General features: G+C 48.8%; 1 protein-coding gene across 2 annotated transcripts in view; it reads left to right on the plus strand.

Moving 5' to 3' along the window:
• LOC115308871 (protein MON2 homolog) overlaps positions 1-23,638 on the plus strand; it is a 93,553-nt gene that overhangs the window by 896 nt on the left and 69,019 nt on the right. The window contains exons 2-15 of one of the 2 annotated variants that reach the window (XM_042286829.1): positions 1,550-1,698; positions 4,764-4,827; positions 4,907-5,034; positions 5,377-5,508; positions 6,683-6,815; positions 8,292-8,392; positions 9,880-10,167; positions 13,598-13,722; positions 14,558-14,878; positions 16,322-16,567; positions 17,821-17,965; positions 18,235-18,489; positions 19,061-19,356; positions 23,038-23,125. In XM_042286829.1, the coding sequence (XP_042142763.1) occupies positions 1,588-1,698; positions 4,764-4,827; positions 4,907-5,034; positions 5,377-5,508; positions 6,683-6,815; positions 8,292-8,392; positions 9,880-10,167; positions 13,598-13,722; positions 14,558-14,878; positions 16,322-16,567; positions 17,821-17,965; positions 18,235-18,489; positions 19,061-19,356; positions 23,038-23,125 (2,433 nt within the window). In that variant the 5' untranslated portion in view covers positions 1,550-1,587. Of the gene's footprint in view, positions 1-1,546; positions 1,699-4,763; positions 4,828-4,906; positions 5,035-5,376; positions 5,509-6,682; positions 6,816-8,291; positions 8,393-9,879; positions 10,168-13,597; positions 13,723-14,557; positions 14,879-16,321; positions 16,568-17,820; positions 17,966-18,234; positions 18,490-19,060; positions 19,357-23,037; positions 23,126-23,638 lie in introns of both variants that reach the window. The other variant, XM_029966988.4, reaches the window with a different exon arrangement.

The following is a 23,638-nucleotide window of genomic DNA, read 5'->3' on the forward strand; positions in this document are numbered from 1 at the left end:
CCCTCTTTCTAAGAGAGGCCCACGGTGCAGGCTGTTGGGTGCAGCTATGTCTTTGAGTGGATCTATTGGTTTTGAATTGATGGACTCTTTCCTTTGTAATGGGTGTACAGAGTCCATGCCTTACAGCAGCGAGAGTTCATTCCTTTTTGTTTACACCACCTGTCTGCTTGGGGCACCCAGTCGCACCTTTGGGCCCTGACACCCCAGTCACCTGGTCGCAATAGGTCTCTACTCTTTTCATTTAACAACAGTCTGGGCAGCCGCTTGAAGCTCGAGCAGCAGTGCTGCAAACACGACCGTACCAGCAACGGTTTGACCAAACAATAACGTCGGTCCAGTGCAGTGTCTGCGATCAGAAAGAGTAGACGATTGATCACCTGGTCCTGCGCTGGCCGGGCATGACTCCAGATTGGGAGCAGGCACAGCGTGAGCACAACAAACAAGGGCCGAGCGGACACAGTGGAAGGCAGTGTGTGTCACCGACACTCGTGCAGGTGCCAGTGCTATTACAGGGACTGGGCTTCCAGCCATATACCGGCCAAGTCGATGTTGCGAAGCAAAGGCTAACAGATTATTGAAAGAAAAAAAGTAAAACGTGGACAATACGTCCGAAGACTTGGACACGTCAAAATTGTCACCACCCGTTACAAAGGGGACAGCCGCAAGCATCATCATCATCATCATCTTTGGTCAAATGGCTTACCCACTGTCTTGTTCTGAAGATCTGTACCCATGCCTGGAACAGCATGCCACTTTCTCTGGTGCTGTCGTAGTAGACCTCCTTCTGATGTGGTCATCTGCTTGGTGTTGCTCGACATCACGGTGTCACAATTTTACATCAGTGACGTCATACGGTTGGTGTCACATGATCACTGTCTCGCCGATGATGTTGCATAGCTACCCTCACACTGGTGAGGTTACATGGCTACCGTCTGCTAAATTTGCCGGGCTAAACCTCGCCCGTTACATGGAGCATTTCCACGACATCAAATCTGGCGGGACGTAAGTCGGCCGAGTTTTGTGGACTCGTGATGGTATTTCGTGGCGGTATTTTTGTCTTGTCACGTCGCACCTTCTTCGGGGACTTCAGGCCTTAAAGAGGTACTGAACCAATATTTTAATTTTGCAAAACAAGACCGCAGAAGCATTGAACGGGATTCTCTGAACTCCAAGACACCACTCATGCATTGATATCTCAAACAAGTGGCCGTATTTTTGGAAAAGAAGGGTGCAATCAAGCGAGGTCTTTTACGTAATTGTCTCCCTGGAAAATTTGAGAATGAGGAGAAGCGGCCTCGCTTCTCTCCTTCTCGCTTCGGTTCACGAAGCTAGGAGGAGGAGGAATGGCGAACCGTGACGTGCCTTGTCTCATCGGTCGTGTTCATTCGCGCACTTCTTTTACAAAAATACAATGATCCTTTAGAGATATCGCTGTATGAATGATGCTTTTTGGCTTTGCAGCGTCCTGCCTATCAGCCCAGCCTTGTTTTGTGAGCTTGGAATCAAATGCGATTCCGACACGAAAAGTTCTGCCTTTGTTTTCCAGCAGAGCCGTCCCCCGGCAAGGCGGGCCTCGGGAAGGCTGCAATGGCGGCCGGCGAGCGCAGCCTGGCAGAGAAGCGTCTCCTGGAGAACCTCCAGAGCGACCTGCGCCAGCTCTCCAACGAGGCCAAGAAGAAGCACCCGCCGCTCAGGGAGGTCGGTACCCTAGGGGGGCGGGGGCAGTTGAGGCCCAGAATTCGAGAGAAAGAAACAACGCCGGGAAGGGCCGCTAATTCGCCGGGAATGTGGGGTTGCCTGCCCCACCTAGAATACTCGAGGCCTGCAAACATTCTTCTCTTACTCCACGGAATGTCATCGCAATCAAGTGTCGGCAACTCGGCACTTGGACTCAAGCCCGTTGCCAAGTGTCTTTTGACACGTTCATTGGAGACGGGGCCCAGCCGAGCGACGACGAAGTCTTTCCTCTGTTGTACTGCGATGGCGTCAAAGTTCTAGTGCTAAGGCTCTGAGTATTCTTGGTGGTGCTTGAGTTGCTTGCTAATGTTGGGGAGTTTGTTGCCTGCATGGAAATCGCTCGCTAGGACTGTAGGATGTACAGATTCATCTGGCGTCGCACCACGCTCGAGGAGGAGGAGGAGGAAAGAAGGAAAGAGGGGAGGATTAGAGAGAGAGAGGAGGGGTGAGAAGGAAACTGGGGGAAAGCCCCAAAAAAGTTTGTTGCGAAAAAGAAAAAAAAAAACAAGACAATTTGGAATGCGATGATGCCTTAGAGCACTTGGGGGATGTGATGGCGTTTGTTTCTTGACTGCAACAATAAACATTTAAGATTTAACTAACAAAAACATTTTGTGTTGATTTCTAAAGTGATCAAACTCGGAACTTATTTTTACTCTCAGAAGCACAGGAGCAATAAGCGTGCGCTCTTCTCATTGAGCCTATTTCTCAAGTTTTCAAGAATGTGTTAAATTAATGGTTTTGATTTCATATAGCTGCTTTCTCAGCATTCGGAATTTGGGTTGTTTTGTTCTTTTATTTCACAACGTTTTTTGAATCAATCCTGGCTAAAAATTTGTTTCCCAAACTTTTTTTGAAAGGGCTGTTCCTATTTCGCTTACAAATCGCCACGGTGCGCTGAGCCGAGGGCAATAAAAATATTGACCCCATTAATTATGCGTAGCAATAAGTGACCAGCGTTCACTCAAAAATCCAGAAACAGAGTTTCTAAATCTGCTAGAGCTCCCTAAGCACGTGAAAAGAAGATATCGCATTCCAAATCGTCTGCTTCCCCACAACAAAGTACCCACAACAAATCGGCGGGGGACTTCCCAAACCGCAAGTCTCTTCTTTTCACAACAAACTTTCCAGGGGCCCTTCCCAGTTTCCTTCTCACCGTTCCTCCTTTCCTTCCTTCATTCCTCCTCTCCGATCCTCATCTCCTTTTTTCCTTTCCTCTTCCTCCTCGAGCGTGGTGCGACGCCAGATGAATCTGTACCCTGTGGGGTAACTTCTCAGTCCCGGAGTTTAGGATTTGGAAGTCACCTGCAAGTGCTTGAAAGTCATCTTCTATAGTCGTGGAGTTAGTCACTAGCTTCGGTGAAAGAAACACATTTAGCTGACGACTCTGGCCGCTCTTCCTGCGGGGAGCGAGCAACCAGATCATGTTCGGGGCAAGTTTCGAACGAGGAGTAGTTTCCGCGCCGCCGCTGAGGGTGCTCCGGTGTGGGCTGCCTCCTCGGCGGCCACGATGTCAGCGGCGTAGCGTGCTCGCCTTTTTCGTGGTGTGGTGGTGGTGTGCGGCCAGGGCTGGCCTCATGTTTTGCTTCGGTGCTGTGCCGATCACAGTTGCCGCCATGGTGCACGAAGGTGAGTCTTAGCCCAAAGAAGAAGAAAGAGAACACAGATTTACGGATTCTGGCGGCTTGGTGGCAGCGTGGCGGCAGTGAGATACAACAAGAAGCGGTGAGCGAGGGAATGCGGGACCACCGCTGACAGACACAACCGGTGTGGTTGTTTTGGAAGGGACGCTATACTTGGGTGCCATCTATCCCCGTGCGAGTGAAGCGCGCTCGTTGCGCCAAACATAATGTGGCTGCCGCGTCAACCAGAGTCATTACCTAAATGTGTTTCTTTTACCGTGGGTACAACAAGAATCGGTGAGCAAGGGAATGCGGGACCTCCGCTGGGAGAAACAACCGGGGCGGTCGGTTTGGGAGGGACCCGATACTTGGGCACCATCTATTTCTGTGCGAGGGAAGCGCTTGGTGCACGACCTAAGTGTTTCTTCCACCATGGTCACTAGCGTTTGGAACTCTCGCTCGCCGGGACTGCGGCGTTTGTTGCTGGAGTCGGAAAGCCATTTGCTACAACTGCAAAGTTCTTAGGACTTGAGGCCTATGTATATAAAAAAAAAAAATAAAGACAAAACACACACTTGCCTTCTCAAGAAATGTTGGGTGTGAAATCAGTTCAATGGTTATTCTTCTTCTGCTTACCTGCAGCTCGTAAGCCTACGCGATAAAGCGCGCAAAAATCAGTTAACAACAATATAAAGTACAATTTCTAAAAGCACGAATTTGCACAAAAAACATTGTCAGTAAACTGCGTATTAAAAAAAAAAAAAAAAATAAACTGCTGGATTTTCGAAATCGGCGGATTCACGATTAAGGTCTGGGTAAATAATTCAACGTTTCTAGAATCTGTACTGGCGGGGACGAGAAAGTTTATGGAAGTAGGGAATGTATGATTTTCTATTGCAGGGGTGGCCAGACAAACACATGCAAAGAGCCATGAAAAAGCCCAATTTAAGTAAAGCGCTGCAGTAAAGAGGGGGTGTGGCAATTTTTTTTATTTCAGTTCAGTTGGTGGCTACATCGATCTTCCCTCACCGAACGGTTGTTCAACATGTCACTGGCCATGGTCCTATTTATCCGGTATACTTATGGTAGCGCAGCCGCCAAAATGTAAACTCTTTTTTTTCTTCTTTTTTTTAAAACATTGCTTTTATTTTGATTTTGCTGATGGGAGAGGGGGTTGGTGTTTAGTTAGCTAGCCAGGGAGCCACGAGCAGCGCTTTGTTTTTTGCAAAAAGCCACTTGCGGCTCTCGAGTTGCAGCTTTGCCATCCCTGACCTATCGTACCACGAATTAACAACATGCAAAATGTTTTTCATCTTCCACTGAAAAAAGAACGCGCCACTTTCCGCCATACGACGCGACTGGTTTTTGTCGCGTCGCCTCGGATAACCTCCATCCACTTTGCAGGCAGCAGAGTCTGGCATCATCAAGGTCCGCAATGCAGCCGGAAAGCATCACGATCTCAGGCTGGGTGAGTTTCTGCCGTCGCTCTGTCCTTCCGGCAGACGAAAGCCGCCTTCACCGACGCGTCTCTCTGCGTTTGTGCCCAGCGCTGCTGTCGGAAAGCCCCGAAATCCTGGAGCCCTTCTTCCTGGGCTGCGACACGAGGAGCCCCAAGATCGTCCAGATCTGCCTCGCGGCTATCCAGAGGCTGGTCACCTTCGAGGCCGTGTCGCTGGTAAGACTTCGTGCCACACGTTGTCCTCGTGCTGGAAGGATCTTCGACCTCGTCTAAATGGAGCCGGAAAGTTAGCTTAGATGTTGTTCGGGGATGGTGCCTTGGCCCGGGCCAACTGCTGGATTTGCTGTGTCCTCCAAAGCGGTCCCTCGAAACCTGGAATGGGGGGGTTGCAGAGGACAAGAAATGAGAGCCTCATAGATCTGCGTTTCGCATTAAGTGCATGAATTTCTCTTCCGACTTTCACGCTTTAATTAGTGTGCAGTTTTTATTCCGAGCACATTGGAGCAAAACGTTGCTTTTCACCCTGGCTTTGAGAGATATGAACTGGACCGAACGCAGACTGCGGCGGTGAACGTGATCACCTGCCTGTGGAACCTGATGGAGAGTGGCATCGAGGAGTTGAAGCTGCTGCAGACGGTCACCCTCCTCCTCACCGCCAACTCCGTGGTGCAGGGTGACACGCTCGCCAAGGTGAGCGCACCGTCGCCCGATCGCTCCTTGCCGGGGTATCTCCGGTGTTTGGCTTCGGCAAAGAAAATTCGGTTGCTGTGCACACTGACGTCATGGAGGCAGGAGGGCTGAGAAGAGCTGGCACCGACGGTCCCGCCGACCGTTTGGAGTCTCTAGTTCCCGTGTTCTCGGGGGTATGCAGGGAGCAAGTCGTCTGCTTCTTGCACAGGAGTTGCAGGGGCTTGAGAAAGACGCCAAATTCTGATTGGCTCTGCTTGAAGGATAGCGGGTAGCCCTCAAAGCAAGCTGTCTTGAGGTCTACCGACTATCCTTCATTCAGAACTAATGAGAGCTCGGCGTTCTGACATCATTACAACACCTGCAAAAGAAGCAGACAAACTTTCGCTCCGCATATATCATGTGAATAGAGCAGGTCAGATATCAGTTGAGTGTAGTCACTCCTTTCGGTAGACTCTGCGTCGTACGAGGCCTGTAAAGCGGGTCGCACCATTGCTGCACTAAGAACGCTCGTCACCCTTTTGGAGCTTTCGGCGAGATGTCGCTTAAAAATTTAACATTAAAACTTGACTTTAATGAGACCGAACACATATTGCCATGCCGGTGCATGTCCAGCAGAGTTGCGGTCGACGTACCACAACTAATGGCTAGCAGTCGGCTTACTGACATTGTTGAAATGAAGTGTAGCTAGTGTATGACTCATCAGTGTGTGCAGTTATTACGTTATGACTGTTGCAACAAATTACCAGTTATTTTCCGAGACCATAACACTGTTGAGGCCCTTTCACACATACATAGGGCTACCTTAGCGCCATTGGTCGGCTCGGGAAATAGGGCCGGCCTTGCTGGTGCAGCGCCGACTTTGTGCTATGCTTAGTGGTACAGTGTTGTATCGATGTTAAGTTGCATTCAAGTCGGCGCTGCATCAGTGCTGTTCCTGCTGTTGGTATGTTGGTTTAGTGCTGCGATGTGTACGTGAACTGTACTCGAGAAGGACTTTGCTGATGAGGACTCTCAGGCCCCATCAAGCTGCATTTGTCAGCTTCTTGTCTAAGAGACCCCCTCCTGTGTACGTTTGGAAGAATAAACTTTTAAATTTGCATTTGATGGCTGAAATGCGGATGAAGTAAAAAAGGGGGGGCGAAACTACAGTTGTGTCCTCACTCGGTTCCTCCAGGCGCTGGTGCTGTGCTTCCGGCTGCACTTCACCAAGAACAGCACGACCAACAACACGGCGTCTGCCACGGTGCGCCAGCTGGTGGCAGCCGTCTTCGAGCGGGTGCAGGCGGAGGACGCCGCCCTGGGCGACGGTGAGCGACCCTTTTGGGAAAGACCGCCGGTCCACCGAACGAGACTTTGAGGACGACGCTCGTTAAGGCTGGTTCGCACATTACCATTCGAGTGCTCTCGAGTAACCTCTTGCAACGAGAAGATACTACGGCGTGTCCCCAAAAAAAGTGTAACACACTTTTTTTTTTTTTTACTCTAAAAATAATCTTTGCATTGCCGAACTCTTAATGTCCACCCAAATGTAGTGCTGGCGTCCCAGGCCAGATGCCAAAGTTTCAGAGCTAACTGTCGTCTCATTCAAAAGTTACCGGCGGTTTTCTAAAACTTTCAGTGGGAAAATGAGGTTCCGTCTAGGTGGTTTGTGCCATTCGGCCCCGCATATTGTGAAACGAGCCATCTTGATACGCAGGCCGAAAATGCTCCAGGGCTTCCTAATGCAGTAGACTCTCACAAATTCAAATTCCAGGAAGCCGCGAATTTTGTTTGAATTTTCAGAAAGTAATCTAAGTAGGATGCAAGATAAAATTATGATTTGCTGTGTGGATGGCTGCACGTACGAAGCAAATATATCATGATTTTTCTACACGAGCCTCCTAATCGTAAGCAGGTGTGCCACACATGACTCGTTGGTGAAATGCACGACAATGTTTATTGGTCCTTCAAAAATGTTGCTTATCGTGGACTGTTTAGACGGCACGTGACGCCTCAACACAAAATTGAGTTTGCTCATCCAGCAAAATAAAGTTGTCTATCGTGGACTATTACTAAGCGGGAGACGTACAAGCGATGAAAACGGGCGCCGCACGGCAGTTGCTATGGCAACTTGTGCGGACGCCGTGACGTGGGCCTGTGCCATGCTGTCGCGTCGCAGCGTCCGCGCAAGATGGCTGCTGGGCGGTGCCCGTTTTCGTCGCTCATGGGTGCCCTGCTTCAGCCCCGTTGAGCGCACTCCTTACCGAGCACTGATGCGCTGTGGGGAACCAACTCTCGCAAAGCTTGCCTCGTTGGTGTTGCTTTTCCGCAGTGCATCGGTGCTCGGTAAGAAGCACGCTCAACGGGTCTTGGAGAACAAAAATTATGAATTGCACGAAAACGCCGTTCGATTTAAGCGGTTTATAAATGCGTCGAAGACAGTGAGACAACCGAAATTTTGGAATGTTAAAAGTGCGAACTGAAACATAAACAAAACAAAAAACACGTACAACGAAATTTTGTTTTTGAATATTGAAATTTGTTTTATTTAGAAGTATGAAGTATGCGAGTTTTGAATTATCTTGAGCCTACTGTAGTTGATGCTAGTGCGTCGCTAAGTTCTCTCATCGTAACCGGTAACGAGGAAACGCTACTGCGCACTCGAGTACGCTCGAATACAAATGGGCGAGCCATGCTTTAGTTTTTGCATTGGAAGTCGGTGCCTTGGGCTGGCTGCTTGCATCAAACGGTTGTAAAACGTTGACAGTGTGAACAACGCGCTCGATTCGCACTCGTGCCCACAGTGAAGACGGACAACCTCAACCTGGAGGAACTTAAGGCTGGGAGCCGCCACCCGCCCAAGTCCTTGCAGCCCTGCGCCGCAGACGCTTTCCTCTTGTTCCAGGTGAGTGGCTCTGTCCCTGTTTGACGTTTTGCTCTGGACATTGTTTTTACGGCGCCTGCAGTTGGGATCGAGTCGTCGAGCGTGTCGGTGTTGAGTAGCCTGGTGGGAGCCTCGAACGCCGGCACATGCTCTACATTGCACAATCGACTGAATCTCTGAATGCAAAGCGTTCTAAGAAAACCCAAAATTAAGACTGCGACAGAATCGTCTGGTGGGCTAGTTGGTCGAACATTGTACATATATGGCGGAAAGACGAGGACAAGTGAAAGAGGGATACTGTAGCGGTGCCATCTCACGATGGGCTTTTCAATGCTACTGTAAAAGAAGACAAAAAGAAACCGTGGAACGAATTCAAGATTGAAGAGAGGAGATAAAAGAACTTCATCATCTCTACAATTATGGTCCATAGCCTTATAGGAAATAATTATCGTCTGTGGCCTTGTATGAAAAAAAACTCCAGTATCTCTCTGCAATTATATTCCTGAAGCTCGTGGTACAACTACACTAATGTATTGTTATTCTTTTTCGATAACTTCTTTTATCCTTTAGTGTTAATTTCCGAGTTTTGTAATTACTTATTTTTATATGTATCTATTTTAATTTTATTTTTATTTTTAGTTGCTAACTCACGAAAACCCACCTCAGTGTAGTCATATTTCAATTTTCCTTTCTTTTTCTTCCTCTTTTTAACTTGTTTGTTCCACATTTTTTTTGTGTCTTCCTTTACAATAGCATTAGAAAGCCAGTTGTAAGTTAGCGCCTGTCCTGTATACCTCTTCTACTTATCCTCGTATTTCTGCTAGTATATATGTAAAAATTGCACGTAGCCTCTTTTTTCAAATGTGATCAACGGCTACGACATGCCCCTCTTCGAACTTTTTTACCACATTTTTTAATGAAGAAGTTAGCCTTTCGATTCCAAGCGCAAAACAAGAAAAACCAGCTATCCCTTCTTCGCACCCACCTTGTTGTGTGGTGTACAGTCGTAAGACAATGCGAAAGAGCCCAAGCAAGTGCGTGGCTGGGAAGGCTTGCAGTGCCATCTATGGTAAGAAAGCTCCCCCCCCCCTTTGTCGTCTCCCCCCCGCTCGACTAGCTGTAGCTGAGTTAATGCTGATTTCGCCAGATGCAGAGGCATTCTGTGACAAAAGGCATAATCAAGCGTGGCTGAAACCACTGGGTCAGCAGATTGAGCAATCACTTTTTGAGCGGTCGGTAATAAGTTTGCAAAATAAATTACGATAAGCGGTTTTTATTAGCCACTACTATCGGTGTTAACTCTGCTATCTTGTGCCGACCAAGTGGGGAGCAACTTCAGATATCGAACAGCCTGAGATGCCGCTTGTTCACTCAATGGCCTTGACGATAGCCCAGCTTTCTGCCTTTTGACAGCAATAGAGGCCTTTGGAGCCACGCTCTCTCCCGGGCTTTTTTTACGATCGTCCGCGACAGTGCGTTCAAGGGACGTCTCCGCACCTCCTCTCCAGGACCTGGTCCAGATGGTGAACGCCGACCAGCCCCTGTGGCTGATCGGCCTGACGGAGATGACCCGCACTCTGGGGCTGGAGCTGCTCGAGTCGATCCTGGCCTCGTTCCCGGAGGCCTTCCTGCGGCACCCGGAGTTCCGGTTCCTGCTCAAGGAGCGCGTCTGCCCTCTGGTCATCAAACTGTTCTCGCCCAACGCCCGCCAGGCGCCCGACCGGCCCTTCTTCCCCATCTCTATGCGGCTGGTTCGCGTCGTGTCCGTGCTCATACACCGCTTTTACGCCACCCTGGTGAGTCCGTGAAGGCTCTCGGAGCCCGCGGCTCTTTTGAGCAAATTAGTTAAGGGGGACACTACACAGCAAAAAAGAAAATTCTGCAAAAAAAAACTTGGATTTTGAAAAGTGCCATCTACCAACACCTAGAAAATACTTTTACCACAAAGTTTAATTTGTTTACACTACATAGTTTTTTTGTATAAATTATTTTCGGTCCACCGATGTTAAAGGAAAGGTTTTTCTCAGTTCCACTTTTTAGCATAAATTTCACTTTAGGAAAACTATCATTTGGTAACAGGACAAAGGGAAAGGATCACTAATTGTTTTTCCTAACTGGAATTTAAGGGGCAATGCGACTATGGCATTGGTCTTTTACTTTGTGGCATGGCCGGGTCTTATAAAAGATGTCAAGATATTGTCTACGACATAAAGGGCAAAAAATTTATTTGATTTTTCAGTGCAATGTTACCCCAATATTACTATACTCATTTTCACCTCAAGAACCATAGTAAAAAAGTCTGGCTCCTCGCGGAGCATTATTAATTTCCTGCTTTATGCGGAGAATTAAGACATATGTAGGTGCATTTGACATTACATATATGTTATCTTATCAAGACATACACATTTCAAACTCCAACAACCGTATTCACCAGGCGCGACTAACTAGCATCGTTTTTAGGTTAGTAGCACGATTAAGTAGTCACGAGCTCAACGAGAAATCCGCGACTAACGAGCGATTATGTTCTGCCTTATTCACGAGCGCGAAGCGAGCGGGTGACTATCTAGTCAGAACCAACAAGCGGAAGTGACGTAAAAAGATAGGTCACGTATATGCATACTTAAACGCCACTGCGTAAATGGGTATTTTTTCGTATAAAAACTAAACTTTAAATGTTTATCAGGAAAAAGAAAAGTTACAATGAGAGACATATTGTCCGAGACAGAGTTTTACAAAGAAAAATTTAAAAACAACGCCAGGGAGAAACACGGAAGCCGCATTGCCCGTGACATAAACAAATATGGAAGCGCCCTTAAGGGGGAACACTGGTCTTGGAGCTTTTTTTCTTATTCTGTGACCAAACCCATTGAAACTGCATCAGCTTATTCAGCTTTTTGGGCTGATTTCATATATCTGGTCGTTTTCTCAGTCAGCAGAATTGTCCTCAAGGTAATTAAAACTTGCCTGCCTACTTTTGGACAAACGATAGGAAAAAAGTTGCTCAACAAAATATTCTTTTTAACATATGGCTAGATACTAGAAAGTGTAAAGCATACAATGTTGGAAGTACTTTTAAGATAAACCCCCTATTAGTGATTTTACCACACATTGAAGTTCAGTGCTCAATGCATGGCTAACAAGTAATAAAACAAAAAATCAAATTGAAAATTTTCTAGACTTTTATTAGAAAATCTGCTCTCAACATTGTATGCTTCACACATTTAGCTACATATTTCAGGAAAGGTTATATTTCTATCTGCTCTGGATGCTGAGATATCCCTCCCGCAAATTTTTCACGAGTCCAAAAATTGTGTCTTGTGAAAACAATGTTTTAGAGTCCACTTCATCTCTCATTCAGCCCGCATAGACATTATTAGTTGATTTATAGCCCAAATATTCACCCACAAAATTAGAAGCCTGGTAAATTCAGAAGAACAACAGCCATCGCCATTTTCAAAAGAATACAGTTTTAGGACGTTTTTGGCTCCAAGGACCCATGTCCCCCCTTAAATGCGTTTTTTCGCGTCGTCCACCGCCCTGCCGAGATCGCTTTAGCAATATCTCTGGCCGTTCAACATGGCTATTTACACAATATTTGCTCCTCGGATTCTTTCTAGATATGTCCCCCAGCGTTCCGAGACAGTAAGTGCTTCGTTAGCTTTGGCGGTCAGCGGTGATACGAGTTGGCCATGGCGCTGAGCCGCTAGTCTCGTGCTAAACACCGGCTAAACTAACCCTACCCCATGACTAAGATTTGTTATTCGGCTTCTTAGTCGCACAGGGCGACTAGGCCCTAAACACGACCAGTGAATACCAAGCGCTCACTTAGCAGCGACTAATGCTTGCCACCCACGTGATCATTTTAGTCGATGACGTCGCTAGACCGTGGTTAAACAGGCGCTACTCGTGCCGGGTGAATACGGGTGCAAGAGCGTTGCCTCTTCCTCCGACAACCGAATCTTCTAAGCACTGCTTTGCACGGAGTATGAACAATGCTCAAGACTTCCTTTCTTTTTGGGGTGAAAACGAGTATGCGGAGCGCAAGTTCGTCTGCTTCTTTTGCAGGGGTTGTGGTGACGTCAGAACGAAACCGAGCTCTGATTGGCTCTGATGGAAGGATAGTGGGTAGACCTCAAAGCAAGCAGCCTTGAGGCCTACCCACTGTCCCTTAGTCAGAGCCAATCAGAGTTTGAAGTTCTGACGTCACCACAACCCCCTCAAAAGAAGCAGACGAACTTGCGCTCCGCATAGATCTAATAATGCTGACATTGTGATGCAGGGTGTCTAGCGACCGGGAAAACCGGGAATTGTCAGGGGAGTTTTAATTACCGGGAAAAATCGGGGAATTGTCAGGGATATTGTCAAAAAGCGAGCCCAATCAGGGAAAATGAGCCGGAAACGCCATTGTGTGCCCTGAGCAAAGACTTGAGGACTTGGGGGCAGAAAAATAGGCAATAAATTCTGCTTGGAGCGGAGCGCGGGCTCTGCTTACCCGGCGAAGAGTGTGCTACCCGGTGCAAAGGGAACAGCCGACAAATCCAGTCCAAGCCTTGGATTGGATCGAGGGCGTGACACAGGCTAGATCCAGTTAGAGCTACTAGATTCAGTAACAAATGGGAAAGGTTGCAGACACCAATCCGAGCCTTAAGCCAAAAGTCCTCTGGCGGCCATTTCTGCCGTTCGGTTATTGACGTGTGTTTTCATAGTGTTTTTATGAGCGTCGTGTTTTCATCATGTTTTCGGAAGTAGCCTCTTCACTGACGGTGTCGGTGGCAAGAAAGTGCTCGTTTAATCCGAACTGGACGAACCCAAATATTTCGGACAATTCAAGTTGGATTAAGCCCACGCAAAATGATCCTCACAGTGCTCAATTCTCAATGCCTTGTGTTGTAATGGTCTTATATATTTAACCGCCTCTACAGTAGTCGGGTAATTTCACCTGAAATTGTCAGGGAAAACATAGAAATGTCAGGGAATTTCAAAATAATAATTTGCTAGACACCCTGGTCATGTCACATGACACCACAAATTGCATCAGGTGTCGCGTGGCCCGAAACCTTTTTCATTTGGATGCCACCTGGAATACCCTAATATATAATAAGCCTTGCAACAAACCGACACATCGCCGTTGATCGTCTGTGTGGTTCACGGGTGTCGTCTGCTCTGCTCGCTGGCGTCGTCTGCTTGCGAGCGTCGTCCGCTCATGGGTGGCGCCTTCCTGCCCAGGTGACTGAGTGCGAGATCTTCCTCTCGCTGGTGGTGAAGTTCCTGGATCACGAAAAGCCCAACTGGCAGCGCACCCTGGCCCTCGAGGTGCTGCACAGGATGTGCACGCAGCCGGAGCTGCTCAGGTTAGTTTAAGCTGGAATTACTAGCACCTCTCGGCGACTACGGAACGAGAACCTCCAGCGTGATGACAAAATCATGAAAAATAGTAGTTGTACCGTAAAATACCGAGCAAGCGCCCACTCAAGCTTTGGAGATAATCGCAAAAAAATGGTGGATGGGCGCTTCTTTGGTCATAAATTTTACATATAAATGTACTGTGCGTATTTTCTCAGATCCTACAAACTGGGGAATGAGCGCTTACTGTGGTGTGGGCGGATGCGCGGTATTCTACGGTAGTTCTAATTTAATATTTTGAGATTACTGAGGTTGCTGTAAGTGATTAAATGACAACTATCCACTTACTTTTAGTCAAAAGCAATGAATCCCTCCCAGTTAGAAATTAATCATAAAAGTAACTATATTACAGCAACTTTTAATTTTAGTTGAAACCAATGAATCAAAGTTGCAAATTACTCGTAGAAGTAATTAATTACGGTGCAAGATACCTAAAAAGAAAAAAAGTTATGTCGATTTAACAAAGCCTTTTCGAAAATCTGCCGAAGAAATGGCTGTTGCCACTTCTTGGACATGAAACGTGCTATTGGTTCCAAGTTCTTGCCAAACGCTGACACAGCTCTCGTGTCCAATACACGCTCGAAGCGTGCGCCCAAACAACGGTGGCCTCGGATGATTGGCGCAGCAGCTAATAGATGGCGTTCACTTTCGAAAATGGCCTGCTGCTGTAATTTAATCACTACCCACGTACGTGCGCTATAGAGCAGAGAAAGCGGATGCGACGAGTGCAGGCTTTATGACCTCTGCTCTCTCCGCCCCTTCCCTCCCTCGTTGAACGAGCAGGAGCTTCTGCGAGAGCTACGACATGAAGGACCACAGCACCAAGATCTTCCAGGACATGGTGAATGCCCTGGGGGCGTACGTCCAGGCGCTGTTTGTGAATGCACCCTGCCACCACCATCACTACTACCACCCGGTCGGGGGTGGAGGTCCGGGGATGGGGCCGGGGGCCGGGGCGGCGCCCGCAGTACCCACGGGTGGTGGCAGCGGCGGCGGAGCCACCGCGTCTCTGGCACAGCCGCCACAGGCTGCCTTCCTCTACAGGGGCGTCTGGATGCCACTGCTTCCCCACGTGGCGTCGCCCGGGGTGCCCAAGGCCACGTAGTGAGTCTCTTCGCTCGCGCCGTGCCTCGACTGGCCAGATTGGTCTCGGTCTAATCTCTCTTTTAGCTCTAAACAACCGGAGATTTGTTTACCTGCCAACTTCCACAGTTGAGCTTGATCGTGTCGAATCCTGGTATTTCGAAATATTGTACGTTTTGAATGGCGAAAACATCCCTTTAGAAATCGTTCGTAAATGTAAAGGCACCTTGCGCATTTGTATCGAACTTCACCACTGGGACCATTTGATACATCAAGCCGCGCACCCCTGGTAGGCAGGCTTTTTATGAACACTCCTGTTGCCTCGCGGTTGGCACACACCGAGGATAAACGACCCTGGCCACGAGCAGCGAAAGGTGCAAAGAGGCAAAGGAGGAAAACAACACTTTGCCTAGACTACTCAGCCCCCCAATAAAAGCAAGAATGAAAAAGGTCTTTGGCTACTTAAGTGTGTGGACAACAGTTGTGTGGTCACTGTTCCAATGTTTTGTTTATTTTTGTCTACCTTTTTTTTATTGTTTTTTGCTTTGCCATTTCTACTTTACTGGGTTGCTTTGCCGTTTCGGCATACCATTTTTTTTTTGCCGCTTATTTTTGTTGTCTGATCTTACTGCAGATTTTTTTGTGTTGCTTGACTTCTTTCTATGAACCAAGGGAGATTTTTTTTTTTTTTTTACAGCTACCCTTTTTTTTAAGTTTTCTTATTTATTACTATTTTCGTGTTTCGTGGCCCGTGCTGTTGAAAAAAAGCGGCTGTGCATGGGTGGCAGCGCCTGCGGTTTCCGCCAACTAAGCTTCGAGAAGGTTCTACTGTACTTAGCGGTTCTCGGACACTTCATTTGGTCGGCTTCCATTTGTCACGATCATGGATATTAGATGAGACGCACTGAGATATCTACTGGAGCGTAGGTTAACATCAGTTTATATATTGGACTAATTTCCGATCCCTTTTGAATTTGAGACATCCTGGTTTGACCATAATCTCGGTGCAAGGACGGAGCCATCGGTCGTGCTCGAACTCCAGGGAGCCGCTACGTTTTCTCGTCATTTTGGTGTCGCTGGCAATTGCGGAAAAGATTTAGTGACGTTTAGGTTTTCACTCCCGCGTCAGTTGTTTAGTGTCGTTCTTGCTCCTTACTACAGTCCGTTGCAACTCAAGAAGATTCGGCGAGGGAAAGAAAGGTGGGGGAGGAGGAGGCTTCCCCCTTCTCTCCAGCGTTTCGTCTGCTCCCTCCTCCCCAGCTTTCCTTTCCCTCGCCCCACCTTCTTGAGTTGCAACGGACTATAGCTTTAAATGCCAAGGCCAAGCTGAGACTCTGCAAGGAGGAAGAGGCGTGTGCCGGGGTTAGTGCAGCCGGACGTTCTCCCGCGACCCTCCCGTCCCGTCGACGGCCGTGCAATCTCGCGCCTCTAGGCACGTCAAGGTCGTTCTCCCCACGCTCGCAGCATGGAGATGCTCGACCGGGTGGAGCCGCCGACAATTGCGGACGGCTACGGCGTGTCTTTGGGCTACCTCTGCCTGCTGGACATCGTGGCCAGCATCACGGCGGTGGTGGAGCAGGACGAGAAGGAGGCTGCGGCGCGGGGGGCGGAGGGGGCGGCAGACGCCCACAACGGTCGCCTCCACCGCCAGCTTGTGTCTTCCTCTTGGTGCGGATTGCTGGCGGCTCTCTCCTTGCTCCTCGACGCCAGGTGAGCTCGACGACGACGACGTCCTGAGCGGCGGCTCTCGAGCTTGCGACAGTAATTCTTGCGCCTTTCGTGGCACTACAATGTCACCCTTAAGCCGTGGTCACGCCGTTGATGCATTGTGCAAAAAAAAAAAGGACCGGAGACATTGTCTTAGACGTGTTTTTTCCTCGTCTGACGGTCACCATTGGTCGTGCAAAAACCGTCTGCAGACTGCAGACGTGTTTGAGGCATGTGTATGCACGAAGCAGACGTGCTTCAAAAGTGTTTGAGGCGTGTCTGCACATAATTTTGTCATCGTATCTACAGCAATCACAAAGTCTCTTATGACGTACAGGCGGTGTTGCTGCGGCTTTATGTTTTCTTGGCCCCGTGATCCGGCTAAAGGCCCATTCGCATGGTCACATTTGACCGTGTGGAGATACTACTGCAAGCTGCCATGGCAACCAAGCGTCACTTTGTCCGGGTTCCACGGTGACTTGCCCCCATATCTCGGTGTCGGTTCCTGCGACGTATTTAAGCACGACTAAATGCCGCCGTGTGAATGGGTGTTGAGTCGTGTAAAATTAGAAACTTGTTTGATTGGCTGGGGAGTGAATGAACACTTAAGACTTAATATTTGAGCAATTTTAGATTGTAGGTTTCGTTGGATGGTGGTCGTCTTGAAGACTAGCTATTTGACTCACGAGGTCCGAGGCTTGCTTTTTTTTTTCTCAGTTCCTGTTTTTTCTTAGCGAAAGTGCAGACGTCTCTAAGCGACGCTCCGAGTTCACGTTAAGAAAACCTCCTATCCGAAACGAACGAAAACGGGAAGTATTTTTCCGCGACAAGCCATCTGTTCGGATGTGCTCACCACTGAACAGGCGCTTAGATTGGGTCTTCCGATTCTCAGAAGTACCAAAACAGGAAAAGGATAGTACATTTCTACAGCCACAAAGCATTTCCAAAGTTGTACTTGTATCACTGGAACGTCGCAGGAACTAGTTTGCACAACGTGGAAAAGAATCGTCTGATTTTCATTTGCTTCGAGGTCCCTCTTGTGGCGATTTCAAAAGACGAACATTGTCGTCGTTGACACTGCTCGGGCCGATGGACCGAGCTCGAGGACGTTCATTCTTCTACGAGCTGGTAATCTGGAAGTGGTCCGTGTCTTTTCGGCCTGTCATACCGTAATAAGCAGCAAAATAGTAGCCACATCGCCGGATTACTATACCTCTCATCTTCGCTCCTTTGTCTGTTCTCCTGGCCCCACGCAGCACGGAAGAGGCGGCCACCGAGGAGATCCTGAAGACGATGCAGCGGTTTGCCAGCCTCTCCGGCCACCTGCAGCTGTCCACTCCGAGGGACGCCTTCATCACGGCCATGTGCAAGGGCTCCCTGCCGCCCCACTACACGCTCACGGTCGGTGTCGATTCTCTCTCGAAGAACGCGGCGGCCGGTTGACTTAGCTGGGCCTAATTGACCGGAAGATTTCATGTGTCGTCCCTTCAAGTCGTAGGCTTTCTATGTTGGTGCAACTTGTTCACTATGTTTTTATCTGCCTAATTTTGAATGCCTTGCAAACAAAAAGATGTACAGAATGTTCTGCCCCTCGAAGAATTCCCGAAGTGTCGTAATCGAGGCACGGTGATCCGAGAACGGCAAGACAACTCCATCCTTCTCCCTCACAGGTGCTGAGCGCGACGTTCCCCAAGTCCGCGTCCTCCCCACACCCCCGTGGGGACGGGGTTCCCGGAGGGGGCGGGGGCGGGGGGGGCGGCGTGGCCGGGGGCCCCCTGGTTCCCCTGCCTCCCCAGGGCCCCAACCTGGGGCCCTTCCTGGGGGGCCCTGGCTGCGACCCCCACGACGCCCCCCGGCAACAGGTGGTGGCCGTGGGAACGCCCCTGCTCACGCAGTCCCTCGGAGGGCACCAAGGCCCGGTCATGGTGGGTGGTGGCTTCTCTTCGTGTTGCGTCTCGTAAGGTCAATCGGGAGCCAACGCCCGGCCCGTCTGCTTTTTTTTTCTTCGATGTTCAATGCCGCTGGGACGGCTATTTTGAATGGGTAGCATTTATGGGGCCAGCTGTAGCGCTATTGCGTCCGAAGGTGTGGCCTAGATGGAGCGTGCGGCGCGGAACGTGCAGCACGGGGCGTGTGGTTGGCGTGTGCTACGGGAGCGGGGACTTTCTGCAACGTGTGCTCGATGGCAGCAAGGTGGACCGCACACACTACGAAGGCTCTTGCTTGCGGGGTTTGTGCACCACAAGAGCCCGCAAGCAACGGCAGGCGCGGCGATGTATACAACTGCAAAGCGAGAGCGCTGGGCCCGGCTGTGACGAGAAACTAGTCGTCGTTGCACAGCGGCCGATCGGCGCATAACGAGCGCGACGAACCAGTTTCCGGCAGACAAGAGCAAAGGGCGTTCTACAGTCACGCCTTTTGAAAATGATGTAGAGACGACCGACGTTTTTGTCTTCCCCCCGCCGATGTCTCCCCCGTCTGCTTCTTCGCGGGCAGCTGACGGCCAAGAACCTGCAGTGCATGCGTGCCCTGCTGGGGCTGGCCCAGGCCCACGGGGCGGTGCTGGGCAGCGCCTGGCACCTGGTGCTCACCACACTCCAGCACCTGGTCTGGATCTTGGGCCTGAAGCCCTCCACGGGGGGCTGCCTCAAGGCCGCACCCAAGAACGGCGCCGAGCCCATGGGCGGGGGCGGACCCGCCATGTCTTCCTCCTCGTCGGTCATCACCACCGCCGTCATGGCCGACCTGCCGGTCCTTTCCGCCATGCTGTCCCGCCTATTCGAGAGCTCCCAGTGAGTCTGTCTTTGCATAATAAAAATATAAGAATAATAATAACACTTTGTTTTACATGGCTCTAACGAACAGCTATGCGGAGAGTAAGCCGTCTGCTTCTTGCGCGGAGGTTGCAGTGACGTCCAAACAACGTCGAGTTCTGATTGGCTTTGATTGAAAGGATAGTGGGTATATTTCGATGCTAGATGCCTTGAGGTCTACCCACTATTTTTTTTTGATCAACCAATAAGAGCTCAGCGTTCTGACGTCATCGCAACCCCTGTGCAACAAGTAGCCAAGCTTGCACTCCGCATAGGTGATTAACGTAGAAGTGTGGGCTAGTTGGTAAGTAGACGTGATAAGAACAAACAGCACAACGACAAAGACGAAGTAGAAGAAACACAGCTTTGTGTCCTGTGGTTTCGTCTACTTCGTCCTTGTCTTTGTACTGTTTCGTTTTTATCATGTTTGCATAGGCCTTAGGTGGTGGGGCTTTACGTTATCAAATGAAATCAATATTGAAAACAGATCTACGGAAGTGTGAACGTATGAAACAAATATAAAAAATAGTTTTTTTTTTTTTTTCACTGCAAAAATAATTTATGCACTGCTGAATGCTTGTTTTCCGCCCAGATGTAGCGGACCAGATGCCAGAGTTTCGGAACTAACTGTTGTATTAATAAAAAGTTTTTATGATCTTTCTCAAATTTTCAGTGGGAAAATGGTTGCCGACAGAGGCCCCGAATGCATGGAGCTGAATGGCACCAGTTACCAAGAATGGGTTATTTTCCCATTGAAATTCTCAGAAAATCTCTTAAGTTTTTAAAAAGATGACGGTTCTGAAACATTGGCATCCGGTTTGGACCGCTAGTTGTGGACCGAACGCTAAACTCCCGCGTCCCTAGTTGTGTGCAGTGCAGGCGAAGGTAACGCCAGGCGAAGAGAGAAAGAGCGAGCTCTAGGAAGGCAGGACGGGAGAGCGGACTCTCCTCCTCAGCCGTCCTAGTGCTGGACCTTTCTCCCCTTGCCTGGCATTGCCTTCCCCTGTACTCCACATAACTAGTGACGCGAAGTATGGACTGAGCGTTCGACAAGCATCTTTTATTTTTGCAATAAAAAGAAAAAAAAAAACAGTAAATTTTTTTTTTTTTTTTTAAGGGGAGGGGGGGACACTCTGTATACAATTTGCTCAAATTGTGAATTATGATACACTGCGTGGCCACTGGTATCTTGACGTGTGTTCTAAGCTATTCTGTATACTCGTTTGTTTGAGATCCTCTGAGCAGTGTGAAATTAGATGATTGTTTACAGACGGTGGGAATTGTCAGTGCGTTTGGTTGCCAAAAATAAAGCAGGGGATTTTTATATCGTACTATGTGACTGTAGGAATGCATGCAATAGGAACGACACTTTTTTTTTAGGCTATTGCATAGGGGTTCTCTGCTGCATCATTCTCGCTCGAACAAGGCCACCAATATGGCGGCTGCCATGTCTTCCATCACCGTACGACCACAGTCTAGGGTGATGCATATCTCCCCTTGCTCAGTGTTTTGACGCGGACTGTGGGATTTCATAGAACCGGCACAGGTCACCTGACTTTGTGACATCAGGTGACTTGACATCAAGTTCGGATGACATGTGGCGCCCCGTGACACCGCGACGTGACGTGACATGACATAATATCACATGACTGTGACATCATGAGATCACATGATGTCACGTGGCACGTTGCAGAGTCGCATCGCATCACGCATTTACACGGCACGTGCCGAGCTCATTCTCAACACAGTCTGCGAGTCTTCGAGTTTATCAGATAGTGTCAAGACACGCTTGAAGCTTTAATCTCGTGCAAAATCTAGCTGGCGTTAGCAGACGAATGGTGCTTGTCGCTTGGTTGAAAGGGGGGGGGGGGGGTGTCAGAACCCTCGGTTCTTTTCCTTGTCCCCTGTAAGTGCCGTTCTCGTTGCTTGTTAGTGTGTCCGTGCAGTGACTGACGTCTGTGGTTTCTCTCTTCCCACCCCCTTCTCTTTCTCTCTCTCTCTCTTTGTCTTGCTCTGATGGCCCCCCCCCCACCACCCCCTTCTGAACTAAAACCGTAAACGAACCCGTCCCCTTTCCCCCCTCCCCCCCGAAAAAAACAACAACAACATGCTGCTGCAGCTACGTGCCGCTGGCTGGTACGCTGTCCCGCGTCTTTCACAACTCCCAGTAAGTGCAGCAGCCGGCTTTTGTCCGATCTCCGTGTCGTGTTCTTTCCTCCTTTCTTTCCCCCCTCTCGTTTTCTCTCAAGCTTGTGTTGCGTTTGGTGTGCGGTTTTCTCTCTCTTTGCAGCTCGATTTGTGTCGTAAAGTTTCTGCCTCGCTGCTCGGGGAAAGTGGGCAGCTTTAGCCGAGTCGAGGCCCGTCCACGCGCACACTACAACACTAGCTCAGTGCTAAAGAGTCGAGGTCAGACTGCTCATCCTTCATACCCTGGAAAAATTGAGGATATTGAAACTCAAATTCCTGGGAACCTTGCCACATTCAAAGCTCCAAGGAGTTTGCGACTCTTGAACTGGTTTACATACCATAATATATCCCGAGAGATGCCCCAGCCCCGAAAGATAACCCACCCACATTTTTGGCACGATTTGCTATTTTTTCAACATTACGAAAGATAGCCTACTTTTAGTAATTGCAAAGCCATGGTCGATGGTGATCCCAACAGAAATGGTGTCGCTTAGCCACAGCGGGAGATAAGCAAGTGTTGCCGACTGGGAACAACGGTCGGATTTTGTACATTGCTCCTCTCTGTGATCACAAGTTTCTCAGGTCACAGAATCTAAAACTAGCACTTGTCAACATTTTTTTTCGTTGCACATCGAAAGTGGACTTATTCCTTGTTTTCACACTATTTGCTTTCGATTTTAGGTAGGCTGTCTCTCAGGATAATATGGTAGAGTCGACTGTCATTAATTCAATTTTGTGGTTAATTCAAACTAACATGCAGGTCCCATCCTATGCGTCTCTATGGGAGGAAACTCCCGATAATTCAAACTTTGCTTTATTCAAACAAATTTTCGGCCCCCCTTGAGTTTGAATTATATCGAGATTCGACTGTAGTAGATTTTCCTGAAATCTGCACAATCTTGCGAGTGATCTAAACTTACACCTGGTGAGGTTCTTGATGCTCGTTGCTCTGCGTACAGGGGGTAAGCGGACCAAATGACAGGTCACGGCTTTCCTCGGCCTAGGTTGTGCACTAACAAAAGTGTGGGTTGCTTTTGCTCGCTGCTACTAACAAGGGTGTTGCAGACTGCTCCCCTGCAATGTTTTTTTGGCTTTGGGAACTTGCTGCTTTTGCAACACAACTTAGCGTGCCACACTTTTTTGTAGAGATGTCACTGTGATCAAGTGGTTTTCGAAAGGGTTCTTCAAAGGCCGTTTTACAACTAGCCACCGGTCGAGCGTCGTCTTGCATTTTGACGAAATTTGAATTCACAAAATCGTATAGGTTGTTTAAAGTGTGTGGTGCTGAAAACGACTCTAGTTGCTTGTATGTAAACATTTTTGTTTCTTTTTAGTTTTGGATGAAGGAATGCTTCTTGCGCAGTTGTTGTACCACCGTTGCTCGTTCCTATTTCATTTTCCAGTTCCCCTTAAAGTTTGTTCTTGCCTCTTCGTTGTATCGCATGCTTGAGTGTTCTCCTGTCGTGTCCCTAGGTACTTGGATGACGTAGCCCTGCACCATCTCATTGACGCCCTCTGCAAGCTGTCTACGGAGTCAATGGAGCTGGCCTACAATAACAGGGTGAGCGCGATTGCTTGGATTGATTAATAAATGGATGAATTGACTGACTGATTGATCGATCGAGGGACAGAGTGGTCGATAGGCGCGGGGATAAATCTATTGAGATCTATCTATCTATCGAGGTCTATCTATCTATCGAGGAACTCGTTGCAAAATGAGTCGGAAAATCGGCGCCTGCATGTAACGAGCTCAAACTTCCTTAAGAATATGTATTTTAAGTTATTAAATTTCGAAGTGTAACTCTGTTCTCACCATAAATTAAAGCAAGGCCCTCAATATTTTGAATTTTCAATGGTGTGCATCAAAGCCGACAACCGAGTTGCCCGAGGATTGGGCTGGTGGTGCCACCTCTCGATAGGCGCAGCATGCACTTGGTAGCCGTCATCTGCATATGATAGAGCACTTGCTGCGCCTATCAGCAGATGGCGCCACAGGCACGACTCTCGGGCAACTCTGCTGTCTGCGACGGCGCAGCCGTTGGAAGTTTTATGGGTATTCTATTCTTCGCAGAAA

The sequence above is a fragment of the Ixodes scapularis genome, unplaced genomic scaffold (assembly GCF_016920785.2).
Source record: "Ixodes scapularis isolate PalLabHiFi unplaced genomic scaffold, ASM1692078v2 PGA_scaffold8__174_contigs__length_109621045, whole genome shotgun sequence".
NCBI lineage: Eukaryota > Metazoa > Arthropoda > Arachnida > Ixodida > Ixodidae > Ixodes > Ixodes scapularis.